The sequence below is a fragment of the Strix aluco genome, chromosome Z (assembly GCF_031877795.1).
Source record: "Strix aluco isolate bStrAlu1 chromosome Z, bStrAlu1.hap1, whole genome shotgun sequence".
In the NCBI taxonomy this organism is placed as follows: Eukaryota; Metazoa; Chordata; class Aves; order Strigiformes; family Strigidae; genus Strix; species Strix aluco.
Window position 1 is genome coordinate 74,672,478 of NC_133971.1, and position 19,458 is coordinate 74,691,935.

General features: G+C 35.0%; 1 protein-coding gene across 4 annotated transcripts in view; it reads right to left on the reverse strand.

Annotated features, from left to right (window-relative positions):
- VPS13A (vacuolar protein sorting 13 homolog A) overlaps positions 1–19,458 on the reverse strand; it is a 108,914-nt gene that overhangs the window by 52,432 nt on the left and 37,024 nt on the right. For 3 of the 4 annotated variants that reach the window (XM_074813269.1, XM_074813268.1, XM_074813271.1), the window contains exons 24-40: positions 18,131–18,215; positions 16,302–16,474; positions 14,619–14,775; positions 14,174–14,253; positions 13,860–13,919; positions 13,626–13,782; positions 9,476–9,592; positions 9,287–9,390; positions 8,709–8,876; positions 7,765–8,072; positions 6,948–7,095; positions 5,912–6,062; positions 4,910–5,034; positions 3,877–4,046; positions 3,035–3,255; positions 1,624–1,856; positions 470–562 (exon numbers count right to left, since the gene is read on the reverse strand). In XM_074813269.1, the coding sequence (XP_074669370.1) occupies positions 470–562; positions 1,624–1,856; positions 3,035–3,255; positions 3,877–4,046; positions 4,910–5,034; positions 5,912–6,062; positions 6,948–7,095; positions 7,765–8,072; positions 8,709–8,876; positions 9,287–9,390; positions 9,476–9,592; positions 13,626–13,782; positions 13,860–13,919; positions 14,174–14,253; positions 14,619–14,775; positions 16,302–16,474; positions 18,131–18,215 (2,550 nt within the window). The remainder of the gene's footprint in view (positions 1–469; positions 563–1,623; positions 1,857–3,034; positions 3,256–3,876; positions 4,047–4,909; positions 5,035–5,911; positions 6,063–6,947; positions 7,096–7,764; positions 8,073–8,708; positions 8,877–9,286; positions 9,391–9,475; positions 9,593–13,625; positions 13,783–13,859; positions 13,920–14,173; positions 14,254–14,618; positions 14,776–16,301; positions 16,475–18,130; positions 18,216–19,458) is intronic. The other variant, XM_074813272.1, reaches the window with a different exon arrangement.

The window sequence follows — 19,458 nt, forward strand, 5'->3', positions numbered from 1 at the left end:
ATTGGAAATGAGCAGCTAGCACAGGAAACAGTCAGCTACTTTCAGACACAAAATTAAAATAAGTATGTTACACTACCAAAATACTTCTGCTCTCCACAGGACTCATGTTTGAAAACTCACTCCTTTCCGCAAGTTATGGCTCAACCTATTCAGATTTTCAACCCCTGCCTTTCTTCCAGATGGGAGCCTTCTGAACTACATCATCCAAAGCTTTATCTGAACACTTCAAAACTTATCTCTGCACATTAAGCCTTTGTAAAACACAGATTTCAAAACCAAAGCATTGTGACACATGGTTAATTTTCAATTTTGTTTTCACATGCTAAACAGGTAGGTGACCTGAAGAAACATTTCTCCACTTCAGCCATTCCTGATTTTAATTTTTTAAGAAACATACCCCACAAGCAACTTCAAAGCCTTCTGAGCAGGAAGTAGTAGAAAACTAAAAACACAATGAAAATCTACTTACTTTTATTGTTAGAGATTTAATTGTTAGATCAGCCGTCTGTGGATTAGTACCTGACTGTTTCATTTCAAAGAAGAAGTCACAAGGCTGTAATACCTACAAAAAAACCCATATTACTTTTAAATACTACACATCAAAAGTGTGTAAATACTACACACCAAAAGGAAAAGTTACCATTATTTGGTTCTTGGAAATTAAAAGTAATCTGAACACTAATCATGTGTTCAAACATACAGAAAAAAGTATCAGAAGCATCACCTCAGCCATTCTCAATCATTAAAAATTCAAATGTCAGCTACAGTAAAATGCATTACATTTCCAAGGCGTAAACTGGGCTGCTATGAAAGTATCTGATAAGGAGATTAAGCGGAAGTCCCAGGCCTTTGTGCTTATAGCTTTGGTCTTTCCTACGTAGCTCCATAAAGTAAGCAGGCAATAACGCAGAGCTGAAAAGACTTGTTTTTCAAAGTTAATCTGTGGTCTGAAGACACAGATAACAGTTGGATCTACAGTGAAATTGAGGTTTTTTTCTGATTCGACAATATCGTTACAGAGTTAACTGAGGTATAGTCTGCTGTACAGGCAGAGAAGCTGTAAGAAGCTCCAGGAGTCAATGCATTCCACCTGGACAGTAACTAACAAGTCTGATTCTGTTGCCAAAATATAAACAGGCAGTTTTACTACAATGGATCCAACACCAAGAAATTTATGAACAGCATACCGTAAGTACTCTATTTCATAATACATACTTCCCATTCTGTCTGTGACCCTTTGTTATTCAGTTACAGAGCTACTTAACGCAAAATTTCAGACTGAAAGTATTCCAAATTTGCTACATTGCATTTGCAATAGTGTACACTCATAAAATTATATTTATTTGGCTTACATGGGATATAAGAGATTATTAACATTTTACTCCTCTGGGCTCTTAAATTTAGCTTGTAATACAAAACAAACTTCAGAGCCACAGATCAAGATGACAGTTTTGGCATATCAGACACAACAGAATCAAATCAACAAAATAAGTTAGCAACAAAATTTTACTCATATGTCTGTAATACAGTTTTTAATGATGAAAGCTTCAGAAATAGCTTGCATTCTAGTAGTGTAAGTTACACAGCACCTTTTAAATAGAAACTGGATGTTTGCAAACTCACCGTAGTAATGTTCCCTTTCCTTTTTTCTGGAAGAAATGGGCATGCTTTCATTTGTATCTCTTTAACAGCAGCTGTCATGCTATACCTCTCAGGGCTATTCTTAATGAAGACTTCACACTGTGTTGTAACCACCAATGCAGGAGCATCACTTCTTGTTAAATCAGCCACAAACACAATCTCTGGATTTTTAACAACAATGTTCATTTCTATTGTAGATACAGGCTGCACAGGTGCTTCAAAAAAATATAAATTAAATTAGACAAATCATTAAAAGATTATCATTATTTACATAACTTACAGAGAAGTTTTAAAGATTTTGTGATAAGATCTAGCACAACAGGTATCAGAAACCCTGTAGATCCCTGCAACTGACTTATTTCTAGGCTTTTTGCTGGAGATGCAAAAGCATTAAAGCTCTAATTACTTTGAGATACAAGATTCCACAAAGCTTCTTTGTCAAAATGAAAACAGTACCACCACTGTCATTACCTCTGATGCTATGTATCAGCTTTACTAAACGTCTCCGTCAGCTATGATGGGGTCTTATGAAAATGCTGGACATGTTTTCTGCTTTCTGGAGCAGCAAAGCACACACTTTTCCATAGGACAATAATGCAGCATTTACTAGCGCTTGACGTAACCATTTGCAGTGCCAATATATTTTTATGAAAGACTTCCTTATTTATTAAAATTTTGATCATTACTAAACAATCACAGCAGGCCTAGCTGAGGTGGACACAACTAAGACATTTAGGGTACAGGAAAACAAGATTAAAAAGAAGGGGACTTGCTTTGCAGACTTGGTATGAACTACTTGAGGCCTAGAGGCAAAAATAGCCCATTTCTTGCTCTGATGGACTAATTCCTGATATCAGGTATAGGGGTCCTGCACTAGAAATACCAAACCAGACACTCAAACTAAAAGCCTGTTTCCTGATGTAGGGAGAAATGCGCACCAGTGGACAAGTGAAATGACAAAATTTCTAGCCAGCAACATCAGCCAGGCTGAATTAATATTTAAGCATAATATGTCCCATCATTCTCAGGAGGATGACAATTATGATGGTGGTAGTCATCATTATAAACTTTGTAGAGACTGCAAAGATAGCCAAACAAACCTAGAGAGCACCATCTGTAATTGTCCTTTCCCATTTTGTAACATTTTAGACATACATTTTTAGGTATTACCTTTGTCTGATAAGACAAAGCTTCATTTGGAAATAAAGACCAAGGGATATGAACCAATTTCCATGATGCAAAGAAAGAAACATCAATGGTTAAAAGCAGCTGTTCTATATACACAAACACAGGAAATAGCATAAAAGGAGTGCTATAATTTTTAAGATAGCATTTTAATACCAAAATTAAACAGATATTTAAATACATATTTTTAAATATTTCCAGTGTATACCTTGCTCCTTTAAAGGTAATGACTGTTTGAGATTTCTCTGTGCAGCAGCACTTTCTGCATTAGCCTTTAGGAATATATCTGCAACAGTAAGTAGAAACTCCATGCTTGCACAAAGGTATATCTCTTGAACAATCACATCAAGAACAGTGCCATCTCTTCCCTGCTTATAGCTTATATCCACCATAACCTTCTTTTCAAATCCATGTTTCATTTCCACCATCCTGAAAGACCATTAAGGTGGCATTTAATGAGACAATAAAAAACCAGCCACAAATACTGAAAAACATTCAAGATTCTCACTCCAGCTGCAATACATTAAAACAAGAGTGAATTTTAAAAGTAACACCAAAAATTTTACAATATGACCAATAAAAACATTAACATAAATTCTATAAAACTTCAAAACTAATTAGACTCCCATACATTGGCAACTAAAGCGTTCATAATTTTAACAAGTCAAACCATCACAATTCCTTGTTTACATAGCAAAAGTATTATATTTTATGCAAGTTTACTTGTTACTCTTCATGAAAAAAAAATCTTAGTTTTACTTAGCCAGCAGTTTATTAAAACCGAAAGTGAAATATTTTTCTAAATGCATTTATTAATTTCATATTAAAAGCCTGGTTTCTTTCATATTTACAGTTTGTTTATAGCATTTATATTGGTCTCTCATAAACAACATGTGGAACAAAAGGCAAGCAAGATATATGAGTATACAGTAACATGTACTTTAAGAACCACTACACCAAAACAACTGCAGTTTTATCAGAATACTAAAATGGAAACATATGAAACTCTGGCAAACTCCAATAAACAGTAATTTATGTCAAAATGCAGACCTTGGTGTAGCCTTCTGGATTGACTGCCTTTTATCATCTAATGTACAGTTTGCCAGCTTGACTGAAGCATTCATTGAACCATCCGATAACATTTTGACAGCAGCTGACATCAAAACTAATTTAAACTCTGCAAGCTTCAAAAGGTCATCTCTCTGATCCAAATTTGTAACCTGTTTAAATCAAATGAAAATATGTTTGTAGGTTTGCTTACAGGTAATGGAAATAATACACAGGTGTGATATACAGCTTTATTCTAATTGGTAAGATTTCTAACGATAATATTAAATAAACCCACTGGTAATTCCAAGACAACAAAAATCAATAACATACAGAGAAAACTGAGAAAAAGCAAAGCTCTACTCTTTTGCCAGCTTGCTAAAGCTTACACTAGTGAGAAGAAGACAATGTTTAAAAGAAAGCAGAATTGTCATATGCAATTTTGGTTTGTTTGCTGTTTAAAAATACACAATACACGCAAAGACGCCAAATAAATTAATTTTTGCCTCTTATGACTATGTCATGTTTAGTCAGATACTGGAAAATTGTTCAAAATCTGAATAACAGACTATGAGTTTAAAATAAAATATTACCATAATTTTAGTTAGAAATTTGCTGACAAGTTTTGTAAATTTAAACATGGAAGAATAAAAATTCATTCATACTCTAGTACAAATTCTCAATCTCTCTCCACAAGTTTATTTATATGTGTGCGTCCACACGTGTGTGTGCAACTAAAAAATAGGTTGCATCCCTCTGTTTTTTTTTCTTACCAAACTGTACTTCAAACTAAGATAAGACTTCAGCAAATTTTTAGTCAGATCACAGAACATGCCCTGTATTGTGTGCTACCACACATTTCTTTCCTGTGACATCTGCCATGTGATTTAGTTAAAATAGCTGTTTATCATTTCCATCATGTTTGCTACTATTGCTAGAAATCCCTTTGCTCATAAATTATCCCTGTTCAGAATTTACAGGACTCTAGGCAACCTTAAAGCTATTTCTTTTTCTCTGTAACCAAAATTGTATTTACCTGTTTTGAATTTGGACTATACAGTACTAAAGTCAGAGAGTCAAATCTGAAGTCCAGTTTCAACGTTGTTTTTATTTTCATAGGTGAATGCAATTCCACCACAGCTGATGTCACAACAGTCACACCTTTCAGAAATTAGAAAAACACTTGAAGTAAATTACCTGAGTGCAAATAAGGAAAAAAAAAAACCCCAAACAAATAACAAAACCAACATCCTGACTAATGACTACAAAGACAACAACTTCCATTTTCCTCTACATATCCACACTTAGTACATGTTTATCATGCTCTCTGTAATTACTTTTGGCAAAAATCACACAATGTATGAGAAAATAAAATACTCTGCTTATACGTTCTACATGCAATTTTTCCATCTTTAAGACATAAACACACAACTTCCCTTAATGTTATATGGTACTATGTGCAATAATGTTACAAAGAATACAAGTTTACTTTCATTCTCCTTTGTTCATCTTGCCACATTTTTGCTATTTTTCACATTTAATAGAAGAGTTCAACAAAATATTCTTTTTTTAACCTTACTTGCTTTTTTCTAGTGTATGCTGAAGAGTTTATGGGCAATGATGCCTACTGAATAGGAAAAACTTCTAGGGATGCCATCGTTATGACAAGACAAACAGATCTAAAACTGAACAGCAGCAGAACCAGCATACACAGGAAAAAGAGTAACATAGCAACTTTCCAAAGTTGGGTTGTTACCAAATCCAGCTGATAGACTTTTAGGTGCTCACTGCATTACTGTAAGTAGAACAGATAGTCCTTACATCAAAACACATCATGCTACAAAACTCACTACAGCAGCCTCCTATTAATTATCATTATTGTTTGGTATAGCTCAAACCACAATGTCAAGATAATAGAGGCATACTGTTAAAAACAACTGAATCTGGCATCCTTTCATAAAGGCAATTCCAACAGAAATAATAAATTGACAGTAATACCTAAAAATGCTAGACCACATGTAATTTTAGAAAACATTACCTGCAGAGTGCTGTGAAGTACTATGCATATCACTACAATGGCTAATCGTATCTTTTGGTTCTGGTAAAGATGTTGATGCACCAGAGCTTCCACCTATATTCTCGTTTAGGGTCCTCAATATTGTGGTAATATCTTCCTGACTGAGAATTAACTTTAAAAAAGATTGTTGTTAAACTCCGAACAACTGAGGTCATTAAATGCTTGCTAAGTAAAATCTAAGTTTACAAACAAACAGATAAACCAAATTAATCTCATCTGAGTCTCTGTTTAGGAGACTAAAGAACCAACCAAGTAAAATGTTTTTCTCAAATCCACACAACTCTTCTAGTAACTTCTAGAAATCAGTTGTTCACACATTATTTTGGTTTTGTCTACAAACTTCCTTTACACAACTACAATTTAGAAATAGAATGTTAGAAGATGTACACATGTACAAACAAGAAGTTTGACTTACAGTCACCCAAAACTGTTATCCACATTTAGTCACAAGGTACTTTACAGTAACGGTTACTAGTGTTATTTCAAAATTTGGGAAATTGGTTTTCCTCATACAACTGACAAGTTATATAATTTTTGGATGTTAAATTTAAATAGCACTATTTAAATTTATTTATTTAAATTACTGCCTGTTAAATTTAAACATGTGCTAACTCATATTGAGGCTTGTCATGGGTATGAATTCAGCAGGTGATCACGCTGCTAATGAACAGACCAATATGTCTGAACTTTTTCCGATCCTTCTTTGAAAAATACTAACCAACAGGTAAAAGACAACTATAACAGCATACTCATTTCTAACAAGTAACAGTAATATACAGTACAAAGTCTGCCTGCAGTATCACAGATGAATACAGAGCTTAGATTAGAACAGAAAGCTCTTCACTTCTTTTTTCCCTATTAAACAACAAAATCTACTCTACCTGTATGTCTTGAAATCAAACAATACCCTAAACTAAGGAACTTGGACTTTTATGCACAGAAAAATGAATCAATTTTCCAGATATTTTAAGAGCTGCTTTCAGAAATCAGTGCTTACATTCATAGGCTTGAGTCGGCCAGATATTTCAATATCAGGAACTTCATTATACCACGCAGCAGCTAAATTTCGTTCAACAGCTACTTCCAGATTGAGTGGCTGCAGCAACTGTACTTCAGTTTGCAATGAACCTTGTTCATAGCATGATCTGTGAACAGAAACAAAATACTCCCAGCTTGACACACTTCACTCACACATTCTAACAAACACAAACACATTTCTGTCTTTTCCTCATCTTTTTGAATAGTAATGTAAAATAGTCTTCATAATACTCCTAGTGTCTCTAGTTAAAGCCTTACTCCAACAACTAGACATCTTGGCAGGGAGGAGACATATCAAGCACATACTCCACACACAACATACTAACTTCTTGCAAGTTAGGACCTCTTACCTGCTTTCCACTGGAGACCAATTCCTTCTGTCTTCAGTACTCTTCAACTGTGTTTGAAAATCCCCTTCCCTTCCCTCTCCCTACCCCAAACCCCTGCACCAAGGCCAATTTTCAAGCACCTCTTTACAGCTATCTGACTTGATATCCTTCCTCCTATGTATAGCTTGAAAACCCCATCAAAATAGCCATTTACAAATGTGTATAACCTGTCCTAAATAGTGAATGATGCATGAGTCTACTACTCTACACAATATTCCCTAAACAAACATTTGCTTCTGTTTAAAGATGTGTGACTGCTACTTCTCCTAAACCATACATTTTAATTGCTTTTATAAAAATCTTTATTAATTTTCTGTTATATTTCAAGATAATAGTGTATTCCCAAAGGATTATATGAATTTTTTAAAAATCTTGACACTACATTACCTGTATAACTTTAGTTCACTCAATTTCACTGTCATAGAGTCAACAACAGGTGGGAGATTATACCATGTTTTTGTTTTAGCGATAAAGAACTGGTTCTTCACGGTGATTAAACCAAGATCAGCCACCAGGACATTCGCAGACATTGCTGACTGTGGAACTATCACAACAGGTGCTTTAATATTGATATCTAGTGCTAATCGGGAACTACGCTCCGCTAGTTCTTTTACACCTGTCGCTGCTTTCTCTGCTGCTTGAACAGTTGCCTCAGTAAGAGCTTCCTTGGCAGCTTGAAAGTTGTTTATAAAAGCCTAAGGAAAAAAATACAGATCTTGGGAATTTTATTAAGAATTACACTACTTCAAAACCACTAAGAATCAGTTTTTTAAGTAGCAAACCAACTTAAGATACTATTTTTGCTATGCACTTCTTCTGAATTCTTTAATAGAATAATCTTCCCCAAAGTATGATAAAGTATGCATACATATAAAAATGAATTTCCATACTAAATATTTGGCAATCAGATTGTAACAGCAATGACCTTGTAACATGACTTGTATGAATTACATTTTATTTACTCATAAGGAGAGTAAAAGATAGATTTACTTCACAGAATTTATGGAAAATACATTAATTTTCATGGTTTATTGCTTATATTTCAGTATTATAATGAACCATGTGTATATCTAAAAGCTGCCACAAGCCATTTAAAGAAAAAAAATACTAACAATCAGCAAATACTGTTGCTTAGCCACCCACTCCACAATAACAAACAAATGGAGAGTAAAAGTAAATAGCCCAACCACCAATCCCAGTGAAGTTTTTACAGTAGTATATAAGACTTCTTACACAAATGGGCACCACCCTATATGGGATGCTTTATCCTTTTCTAGCTCTGACAATGTTATCTGAATGCTAAAGAATAGTATCTGGAAAATGTAACTTACCAAGATAGAGGAAACAAACTTGTTGACAAAAACTACTTGAATACACCCAACAGTTAGATAGATGCGATTGTCAACAACATCCATATTTGTATATGCAATCCCATCTGTAGCATTCACATATGATATCATTCTAAAGTTGAAGACTTCTTTTCCTGTGATGTAAAGGGCCTTAGGAAGAAAAAAAAAGAGTATCTCTGCTGTAAAAACTTATGCTGGAGAAATTGAATTCCAAAATAAAATATAATACCTCACACTAAGACATTTTTACTTCAAACATCTCAACAATAAACAAAAAAAAAATCCTTGAAATAGCTGAAAGTATTCAGTTGGAATCTCAGCTTGAATAATTCTGCCCATTAAAGTCAACAAAATAAGGAATGTAATGAGCAGCTGGGCATCACAGTTGCACAAAATCAATGCCGGCCTAACAATCACCTATTGTGGGGATGAAATCAGTCCACCTACAGAGAATAATTCAGCAAATACATAAAACATTATGTGTGGAGTGGAGTCCACAAAGTAACTTCTATTTAGCATCTATATTACATTCAGAAATCAATGAGACATGAAATTCATACCTTTTTATACAATGCCATCTCATCAGAATCCACAATAATGATGTTCTTCAATTTTGCAGTCACTTCTGTTGCTGCTTTCTTCATGATCACTTGGCTATCCAGACCTTAAAAAAAAAAAAGACATACAAAATCTAGAGGCTATTCTAGTTACAAAGTTTTGTGCCTTTGTGATTAAAGTTTTGTTCCTACCTTCAATGTGAATTTCAGCTATTCTATGTCTTTTCTCTCTAATAAAGATACGTAAACAGGATAAATCTGCACAGATATTGAGGTCAATAACATCTTCATATTTTGATTTTTTTGATGCTGTGAGAAATACAAAATAATAAAAATTACAGTTTTTCAAGGAGAACATGTAATATTTTAGCATCCCTTCCCCAAAGCCTAGTTTGTATCAAGCCTGCAGCACTGGCAAAATGGACTGCACTCATACTAGCAAGTACAACACAAAGGAATTGTATATACAGGATTGAATATACAGTTCTCATGTGCTTCAAAAACTGTAGTAATCAACATCAGTATTTTATTAACTGCAAGAAACACATTTTATACACATCTACACAGCACAATACAAAGTAAGAGATAGGTTATTCAGGACTAAGCAGTTTACCTTCAATAGTGGTAACATGATAGCTACATTAATACACTACTCTATCTGGTCTGTTGATTAGTTATCTGCAATCACTAGTCTTGTTTACATATGACAGGCGACTTTTTATTAAATCTCCACAACCTATATTTTCAGAACTTAAGTGTTAAATCATTTAATACCATTAACATAACTAGACACTGACGAGAAGGGACAGTGAGCATCCTTCAAAATGAGTACAGGCAACCTTAATTCCTACAAAAGATATAAGCACAAACATAGTGCATTTCAGAACAGAGCTGTCCAAATATGTAGTCCTTTCTTTTTTCCCCTCAAAACCTAGTAAGAGTAAAAATATTCTATTTCCTGTTAACAGAAATAATCTCTGTTCATTGTGAGTAGACACAACTCATGCCACACAACGCTATCTGCAGGTACAGTGCTAAATACAGACATCAACAGGTCAGGGACTCAACCAACAACTTAGTCCATTTCTGCTGAAAGTCAAATCCAAATTAATGTTACACACTACTTCAAATGACAAAGGGAAATATCATATCTTGTATTCAGGGACTTTTGAGTCCTAAGTGGTAAATTCTTATAGGCAATCTATAAAGAAAGCAGAAAAATTAAAAGTAATAAACATTCAACCCATCTTTCCACAGCCTAGCTTTTCAGATGAGAACTATTGTCTGTGAGTTTGTTAAGGCTTTCCCAACCCTCACAATCAAGCTATGGTTCCATAAATAATAAATAAATACATCAGCTTCAGTCACATGACTTTATCGCATGTTGCTAACAGAAAACAAACCACAGTAAATTAACCAATAACTACTCTCAAAGTTTAGTTTGCACAGTTGTACAGGAGTGGGGGAGAAGGAGGGAGGGGAATCACCTGTGAAAGCTCTTCAGCTGTGTAAAGCCTAAATTGTCAAGAAACTAATTTAATCCTTTGCCTCCTAGAATTCTGTAAGATACAAAAGACTTCAGTATTTGCCTGCATAGCAAAATGGTTCAAAGCTAGAGATGTGCTGAATCTTCTGTCCACAGCTCTCAATAAGTCACAGAACCCTTTAAGTTCAGACTATCACTGGAACACAAATGGTATTCCATCTAAGCATATTCCTGTATAACTGAAATCAAACAACCACCATAAAGGAGAACAATCTCACACAGAAAAAAGTAATTGTAAAAATACAGTGAAAGGGAAGAATATTTTTTCACCGAGCAATTATTCCACTTTCTCAGTTCTATTATGAAATTTGAGACCTACAAAACACCTTCAGAGAACAGGCTGAGTAACTAAACTTCTTAACAATCTGATGGAATAATAAAAAAAAAAAAAATCACAAGCTGAAAGACAATGGCTCTGTGACATTAATAGTCTTCCCACCTCTCATCCCAACTGATCTCTTATCATTCCTGAGGCAAGTATCTCTTTCATCTTCCTCCAACTCCTCCCAAAAAACAGAGGCTACACACCTTATTTTCTCTGCTTTTATTAATAACCTGTTTGGCTCCAGACTTTTCCTTTCACGATGCTTAAAAAAACAACATAACTAATTTCATTTAAGTACATATGGGAAACAGATACTGAAATCCCAACAAGAGCTGTGCACCCAAAAGCTTGACTTACTTTTTTCTTCCCTAATACACATACCATTTGTCCCAAATTGTTCTTCAAAAAACACAATCGGGCTACTAGTTCACCAACCTCCCATAATAAAATCATCGACTCTCAGCAACAATGTGAATTAATCACTCAATATGACTATACACTAGACTTACAAACATATTTCTGTTTTCCCAAACAGAAGTATGTTTGTAAAGGCAGCACAAATTAACATTACAAAAAACCTCTCACCAAATAATGCAAATGTGATACTTAGGGTTTAAAGATACCAAACTAGTATTGAAGTTTAACTTGAAATGCTCGTAAAAACTAACATCAGTGAATACAGGCAGACTCAGAAAGATCTTGTCAGTGTACCAGTGGGTTGGCTGGGTCAGTCATGTGAGGGAACTACTGAAATCAGTAATGCAGAGCAAGTATTACAATACTTCAACTAGAATCATCTTGACAATTATCCTCCACCAGTTTTTGTATGTGTGTTTTCTGTTTTAATAACTGGACCCTCAGTGTTCTATGATTAACAGCAAGCCAAGATTGCAAAGATCTCCAAGAAATCCTTCTCAGAACAGAATTGAACATCATTGACATAATGCTGAGCATTAATAGAAGCATTCATTTCAAAGTAGCTCCCAGACACAAAATCAAAAAATGGAGGTGATCTGTTTGCTTTTGCACAACATTATCAACAAATCAGACATGCTGAATTCTTGGTCAGAGAATGATAAAACTGCATAGCAAGCAGGTTATTCACAAGAGAGTGATGTTCCTCAAATATAAGGTAATAAAATAACTGTAAAAATGGTAAGGCAATCAAAAGTCTCCATTCATCCCAGGAAAAAAAAAGAAGAAACAAAGGCAATTTATGGGTTTTTTTTTCATATACTCAGTGCCTTGAACACATAGCAAAGGTGTGTCTGGACCAGTATATCAGAAGACTGCACATGGAAAGAAATGAGATTAACCTCTTTAAAGCAGAATAATTCCTTCAGACCAATACTGTTGGATAACTGACTGGCCTGCACTCGTCTCAGGATGCAACAGTGCTACTGCTTTTGCAGGCCGAGGAAAGTCAGGAACCCTAAATTTGTACATAGAAACCAGATACCTACAGAGTACCAGGATGTGTCCCTAAAAACACAGTAATTGATACTAATGAATGCTATTGCCAGCTTCTTAAAACAAAAGACTGAAAATGCTTAAGCCATCTTCCACTATGTAATGACTTCTTATCTATTACACTTCAAGGCAAATCCAAAGCAGTAATTTCAACAAATTATTCCTCCAAAATTGATGCCAAACAGAATTTAGCCATTCAGCAAACCAGTAGATCACTAGTAACCAAAACTGTCTTGGAGCTTGTGAAATGCAGCAGTGTATATTTTGTACTAATGCCTACAGCCAACGTCTACACATCAATAAATTGCTAAATGAGTACCTATCTGCAGGTTGCAAACCTAAACCAACAAAAATATTTTGATGATGGGAAGAAAGATAGTATACAGTCATTTCACTGAGGAGTTAGAGAAAAACAGTAATTTTGCTATTACTTGGAAAAAACAAACACAAAAGTGTGTAGCATATATTTAATACACTTATCACAGAAAGTTTGCGCCTTCATGTTACATTTTCTAACCCATAAAGTTTTTTTATTTCCTTACTTTTTATAAACACCTTTTCTGCATAAATGTTGTAATGCAAAGATACTTTTCTCGTTATATGGGAGAACACCATTAGGAACATAATTGCTGCCAGTAAGCTACCATTCAATGCAGTTGACTAAGTGAATTTGAACACATATCTTCAAAAAACATGCTTACTGTATCTACCTCAGGAAATTTCAATAGCTACAGTTATTCCTCATCTACACACTTTCAGCTAGTGAACAAGAGTATACCCTTGCTACTCCATAGTACTCTGATGGCTAACAATCTTACTACTGCTGAAATGAAAAGAGACTGCAAAGTGGGTAAGTAAACATACACTAAACAAAATTTCTCATTTCAAAAGTCATGGACAGGCTTACAAAAATAAAAAATATGTCTGTTTTCTTTCTTGCTTAAATAAGTGAAGAAAGAGGAATGAAAAGAGAGGGGGAAAAAAAGAATAAAGCAATTTACTTAATTTCTTAAGAACATCCTTCTTCTCCTCTGTTTTTTCATGGACCGGTTCTTCTGTAACTTTAGCTTCTTGTTTGGGTAGAAGATTATTCAGATAGTTCATAGCATTCAGCAGAGCTTCAGTATGCAAATGAATATCTAGAGATGAAAAGTTCACCTAAAAGAACAAATTACGTTTATCCAACATGCCTCTCTTCCCACAGTGAGAAAATTATGTTAAAAAAGATATCATACCTTTATTTTCTGTAGAACATTCTGATAGGCAGTTTTCAATTCCGGCCCATTAATATCAGCCTATTTCACCAAAAGTGCACATAAAACAAACAAATTGGCAGAAGTTTAAAGATTTCATTAGAGACAATTTATTTCAAAAACCACAACTTACGATGTACAAGTTAATCTGTTTTAGGAAGCAGACAGACTTTGCACATGACACTCAATATGTTAAGGAATGAATAAGTAAGGAAAAACCTTCAGCAATTGCTCAATAATACTATACTGTTCATGACTGGCTTACAATTCAAACGCAAAGTCTGCTCTTTTCTCACCTTTATGTACTCCAGAGTGAGAAGATCATCTTCTACATTATCCAAAGTAGTAATTATATATACTGGTTTGTCATTATCATCTCAAAAAAAAGAATAAAAAGATTACTTTCTTTAAAGAAAAAAATTTACAAGTTTTCCACAGTTCTTTTTATCATCTATAGGCAACAAACTAGGCTACTAGCTGTTACTACTATTTAATCACAAGACCTCTTCTGCAGACCAAAAATAGTTAGATGTCTCTACTAAAATGAGCAGCACTAGAACATATTTACCAAAGCATTACTAAGAGAATGAGCTCCTGAATTACTTTTCCCTTCTCCCCTGCCCCATTTAATTTAGGAAGCAAATCCTTCTCAGTTGACCACAGAAAGCCGTACTGGCTTTTTGAACAAAAATTCACAGTGTTATTTCTAAATAGTTTTTTGATGAGACTGTAAATACTTACCCATATACTCTGGACACAGCAGAGAAACTTCACGAAGGAAAGCATTTGCAGTCATGTCGAATGTTCTTAATTTAAGTTCAGTGCCTAACCCTACAATATCAAGCTGCAGCATAGGTGTCTCAGTATTACCAGTAAGACGGCATAATTTAATTAAGACCTAAAAAAACCCAAACAAACAAAAACCAGAAAAAAAGTAGAGGTTTATTCCCTTAGTTTTTATATAGAATTACATATTTACATACATTTTACTGGTTAAATATGTATTGATCATTTAACTTTATACAGCAAATACCCTGGAAAAAATAAACAGTTCAACAAGCAAAATTGCTAGAATACTGTTTTCTGCTATTTTAACAAAAACTTCAAACAAGCACACATGTAATACCAAAGCTACACTTAATGAACTAATTTAGTTTTAAAAACAACTCTGTAAAGCATTTGGTAGTGTTCAATGCAGCCAAAACTAGATCTTCAGTCAGCGTAAAGAGTTTATTGCTTTCACTGGAATTTCTTTGGACTCTCATGGTAAGAGTTGGATTTCCAAGCTGAGTATCAGGCAAGAGGATTTCCTACTTTTTCACCCATGCATGACAAAGATGTTGTTAAATAAATACCTAGCTGAGCTGTTGTTATCTGTCTTTCACAACCAAACCAAAACAAAGATATGTACTTTCTACATAACGCTCTCTACAAATAGGGAAAATCAAAACCAAACCAAGTAAGTAATTTTAAACTATAAAGCCAACAGAAAGAAGGTGATTCTTAATAGATTCTCAACTGTATTTTTTTCTTACAGATTGTAAGAGAGTTTCCATCAGAGAATAATGTAAAATACAGCATTTGTCTTTAGACTAGTAGTTCTTAAACAAGGTCTTGCCATCACACAAAACCCACTACATTTCAATTTTATTTATGTATTTTCTGTAAGGTGTAGTATATAATAAGATAAGTTGCAAGCTAGTTACAATGTGTTGAAGACATTCTGTAAGCCCTGCCCTAAACCAGAATTTGTAAAGTTAACTGAATTTGTATGGTTTATTTGTAAAGTGAGTAACAGCAGTAACAGTGTCATAGCCATGATACTCTAACAATAAAGGTAACCATAGTGGTAAAAAGCCATCTCTTTTACTAGACCAACTGATGTAGCCAGAAGCTGTGTCTTGCATTTGGGTAAAATACTTCCCCCCACCCCCGAGTCTGAAACAGCAAGAATGACACATAAAACACCTCATACTGAGTATGTTACAGATTTAGGCATGAAGCCAAGAGAATAAAACTGGGAAAAAAATGGGAAAAACTGGAGCAGAAAATTAGGGTGCTTGTTAACAAGATTAATAAACATTAAAGAAGTTTTCCCAGTTACTACAGCAGTATCTGAAAAAAAGATGTCAAAAGCTACAGCTTAAGCCAAAACAAATACATAATGTTATTGCTGAGTGATAGTTAGGTAAAGGAAATTCAGTGATAAATGAGTTGGGAAATAAAGTGGATTAAATCAAAGCATTTAAGTGATGACAAGGATGCAGAAGCACAACTGTGACTTGGAAAAAACTCTACAAAATAGTTTCAGTAAGAAATGGGGAAATCTAATACTTCTGCAGACATGGATTCATGAACACAACAAACAGGGAAAAATTACAGTTCAGATGTGCTGCAAAGAAGTGTTTAAAAAAGTAATTTTACCTTAGCTACTTCAAACCTTAGCTGGAATTCTGTCATATTTTTCAAAGATTCTTGTTTACGTAGCTTTTTTCGCCTTGTACTGCTAGCTCGCTTGAGAGAACCAGATGGGGCTTCAAAAAATGGCATGTCTTCCACAGGACTGCTTAAAGCATCATAAAATTCTTCCTCTGACTCTAAGGATTAATTGACAATATTACATATACATTCTAGACAGCCACTATTTTGCAGTACTATGACCTAGAACTTTTGTGTTTACATCTATAAAAACTTAAATGTACGAGTATGGGAAGATTACCTATCTGATAACTGGCAACCAACAAAGTCTGTTTCTATAATTATCTCTGCTCCTGCTTCCATAACTTTCCACCACACCTACAGCTCCATCACGTCATCATAAACCGGTTCCTGTCAACTAACTCCTTCACCAGCATTCTCTCACTATTGGCAATGCAAAAGACAGCACAAACTGTGGCTCATCTTGCCTTCGGTGCGTAGTAATAGCTTAATAACTCTTCTGCTGGTCTGACTGCTGATGACTGTCCAGAAGCCTTTGCCTTACTAACTTTGGATCTCTCCCTGATAAGGATCTCCCCTTTCAGGAAAGACTCCTAAGGACTATCAAGCTTTTAATCCACCTGACATTATTACAGAACTATAACCAAGACAAATAGATTGCACCATCTTATAAGGGTCTTTTCCTTCACCTAAAAACCATAAACAGAGAAGTTAAAGGTAACTGAAGAATAAGGATCCTTCTACCAAAACAGAACAAGTGACATTAGGAAGTGTTTTCTAAGGTATAAAAGCACCCTTGAGTCTGGGGCATGAAAATAGAGAAATAACATAAATCACTTAAAACGACTGCACAGCTGTATATATAGTATAAATTAAAAACCAGATATGATTCACTCTAAATCTAGTTATTACTTTCTCAAATTAGGTTCACTCTCATCTTACCCTAATTTTTAAGACTTGAATAACACTTCCTCTCTACCTTTGGACACTTAAAGAAACTCGTACAAAAAACAGATGAAGATGCACAGATACATATTTCTCTACATACTGTACATACACTGAATTTAAAGTGATAATCAACTTGCTGATAATTTTGCTAGTGTTTCCAAACCACATATATCATTAACTTGAGAGAAAAGAAAAAGTATTGTTCTCCATTTCTTCAGTTGAGTGTTTTGGCAAGACAAAGGTGATTGGCACTGAAATAACATTGATATATTTGATTATTTTTCAAATGTAACTACTAGATGGAACATTACAATCTAGCTAAGCTATCTGAATGGCACAGCAGTATTAAATATGACCAGTTTCTCCACAGCCAATCTTCTGTTTGATCTGTAGAAGTCAAAATAATGTTTGTTTATAACAACACAGTAGTTTCTAACAGTCATTGTTTCAGTATTTTGTAATTTAAATAAATCCAGCTAAGCAGAAGAAAAATCCTTCAGCAGAATAATTAAAACCATCACCAGAGGACTAAGTACATACTGAAGCAAAAAAGATTATATACATACTACTTCAGATGTTCTGAATAGAGATTTGTAGTAACATATGCAAAGACAAATACAAACCTATCCTACTAAATAAACATTCTTACTGTTTTGCCTTCAGAAAGGGAACAGCAAGAACAGAATTTTATTGCTATGAAAAAATACACAAATAAGCTACACAGAATATAACACTCCTCAACCTTCAAGAACTTTAAACAAAGCTACAAATGGTCACTTACTCCAAGAAAAACAACTTAATTCAATGAAATCAAAAACTTGATTTGACCTGTTTATTAATTCAGACTTTAAAATAGATGGTATTACCTGACTCCACAAATGAATGAAGATCCAAAACAGGAAACACACTTTGTGATAAATGTGGTGCTGAGAGCACAGGAGATATCGCAGCCTGAAACAGGAAACACCATAGAACTTTTTGCTTGAACTCATTGGTAATGCGATTGCATGCACATATGCTGAATGGAAGTTTTACAACTTAAGGAAACCGGTCTCATTTTAAGTGCAAATCATTACAGTTAAACACTTATGTTACTAAAATTAAAAGCATGGGGAGAAATGAGGCCTAAACCATGTTAAAGCAGCAGGCGCTGCACATTCTTCTAGCTACAGAAAGCTAGAAATATCAGGAAACATGACAAAAATGTTCAACCATCCAACTTCACAGATCAAAAGATGGACAGAAATGCACATCATATGAAAGCTCAGGGAAGACAAAACCTAGTCCCTCACAGGACTACAGTATGGCAACTTCAGAGAACAGTAAAAGATCAGCTGTTCCTCAAAAATCACATGATCCTAGTGGCAGGTGGGAAACAAACAAACAAAAAAAGAGCTAGAGAAAACATTAGAGCAGACAGAATTGTTTCTAAATTTCACAGAATCATTTAGGTCAGAAAAGACCTTTAAGATCATTGAGTCCAACTGTTAATCTAACACTACTAAGTCCACCACTAAACCATATCCCTAAGCACCACATCTACACATCTTTCCAATACCTTCAGGGATGGCAACTCAACCACTTCCCTGGGCAGCCTGTTCCAATGCTTGACAACCCTTTTGGTGAAGAAATTTTTCCTAATATTCAATCTAAACTTCCCCTGCTGCAACTTCAGGCCATTTCCTCTTCTCCTATCACTTGTTACCTGGGAAAAGAGACCAACACCCACCTCTCTACAACCTCCTTTCAGGTAGTTGTAGAGTGATAAGGTCTCCCATTGAGCCTCCTTTCCTCTAGACTAAACAACCCCAGTTCCCTCAGCTGCTCCTCATAAGACTTGAGCTCTAGACCTTTTAACAGCTTCACTGCCCTTCTTTGGACACACTTCAGCACCTCAATGCCCCTTTTGTAGTGAGGGGCCCAAAACTGAACACAGTATTCAAGGTGCAGCCTCACCAGTGCTGAGTACAGGGGTAAGATCACTTCCCTGTCCCTGCTGGCCACGCTATTTCTGATACAAGCCAGGATGCTATTTGCCTTCTTGGCCATCTGGGCACACTGCTGGCTCATATTCAGCCAGCTATTGACCAACACCCCCAGGTCCTTTCCCACTGGGCAGCCTTCCAGCCACTTCCAAGCCTGTAGCATGGCATGGGATTGTTATGACCCAAGTGCAGGGCCAAGCACTTAGCCT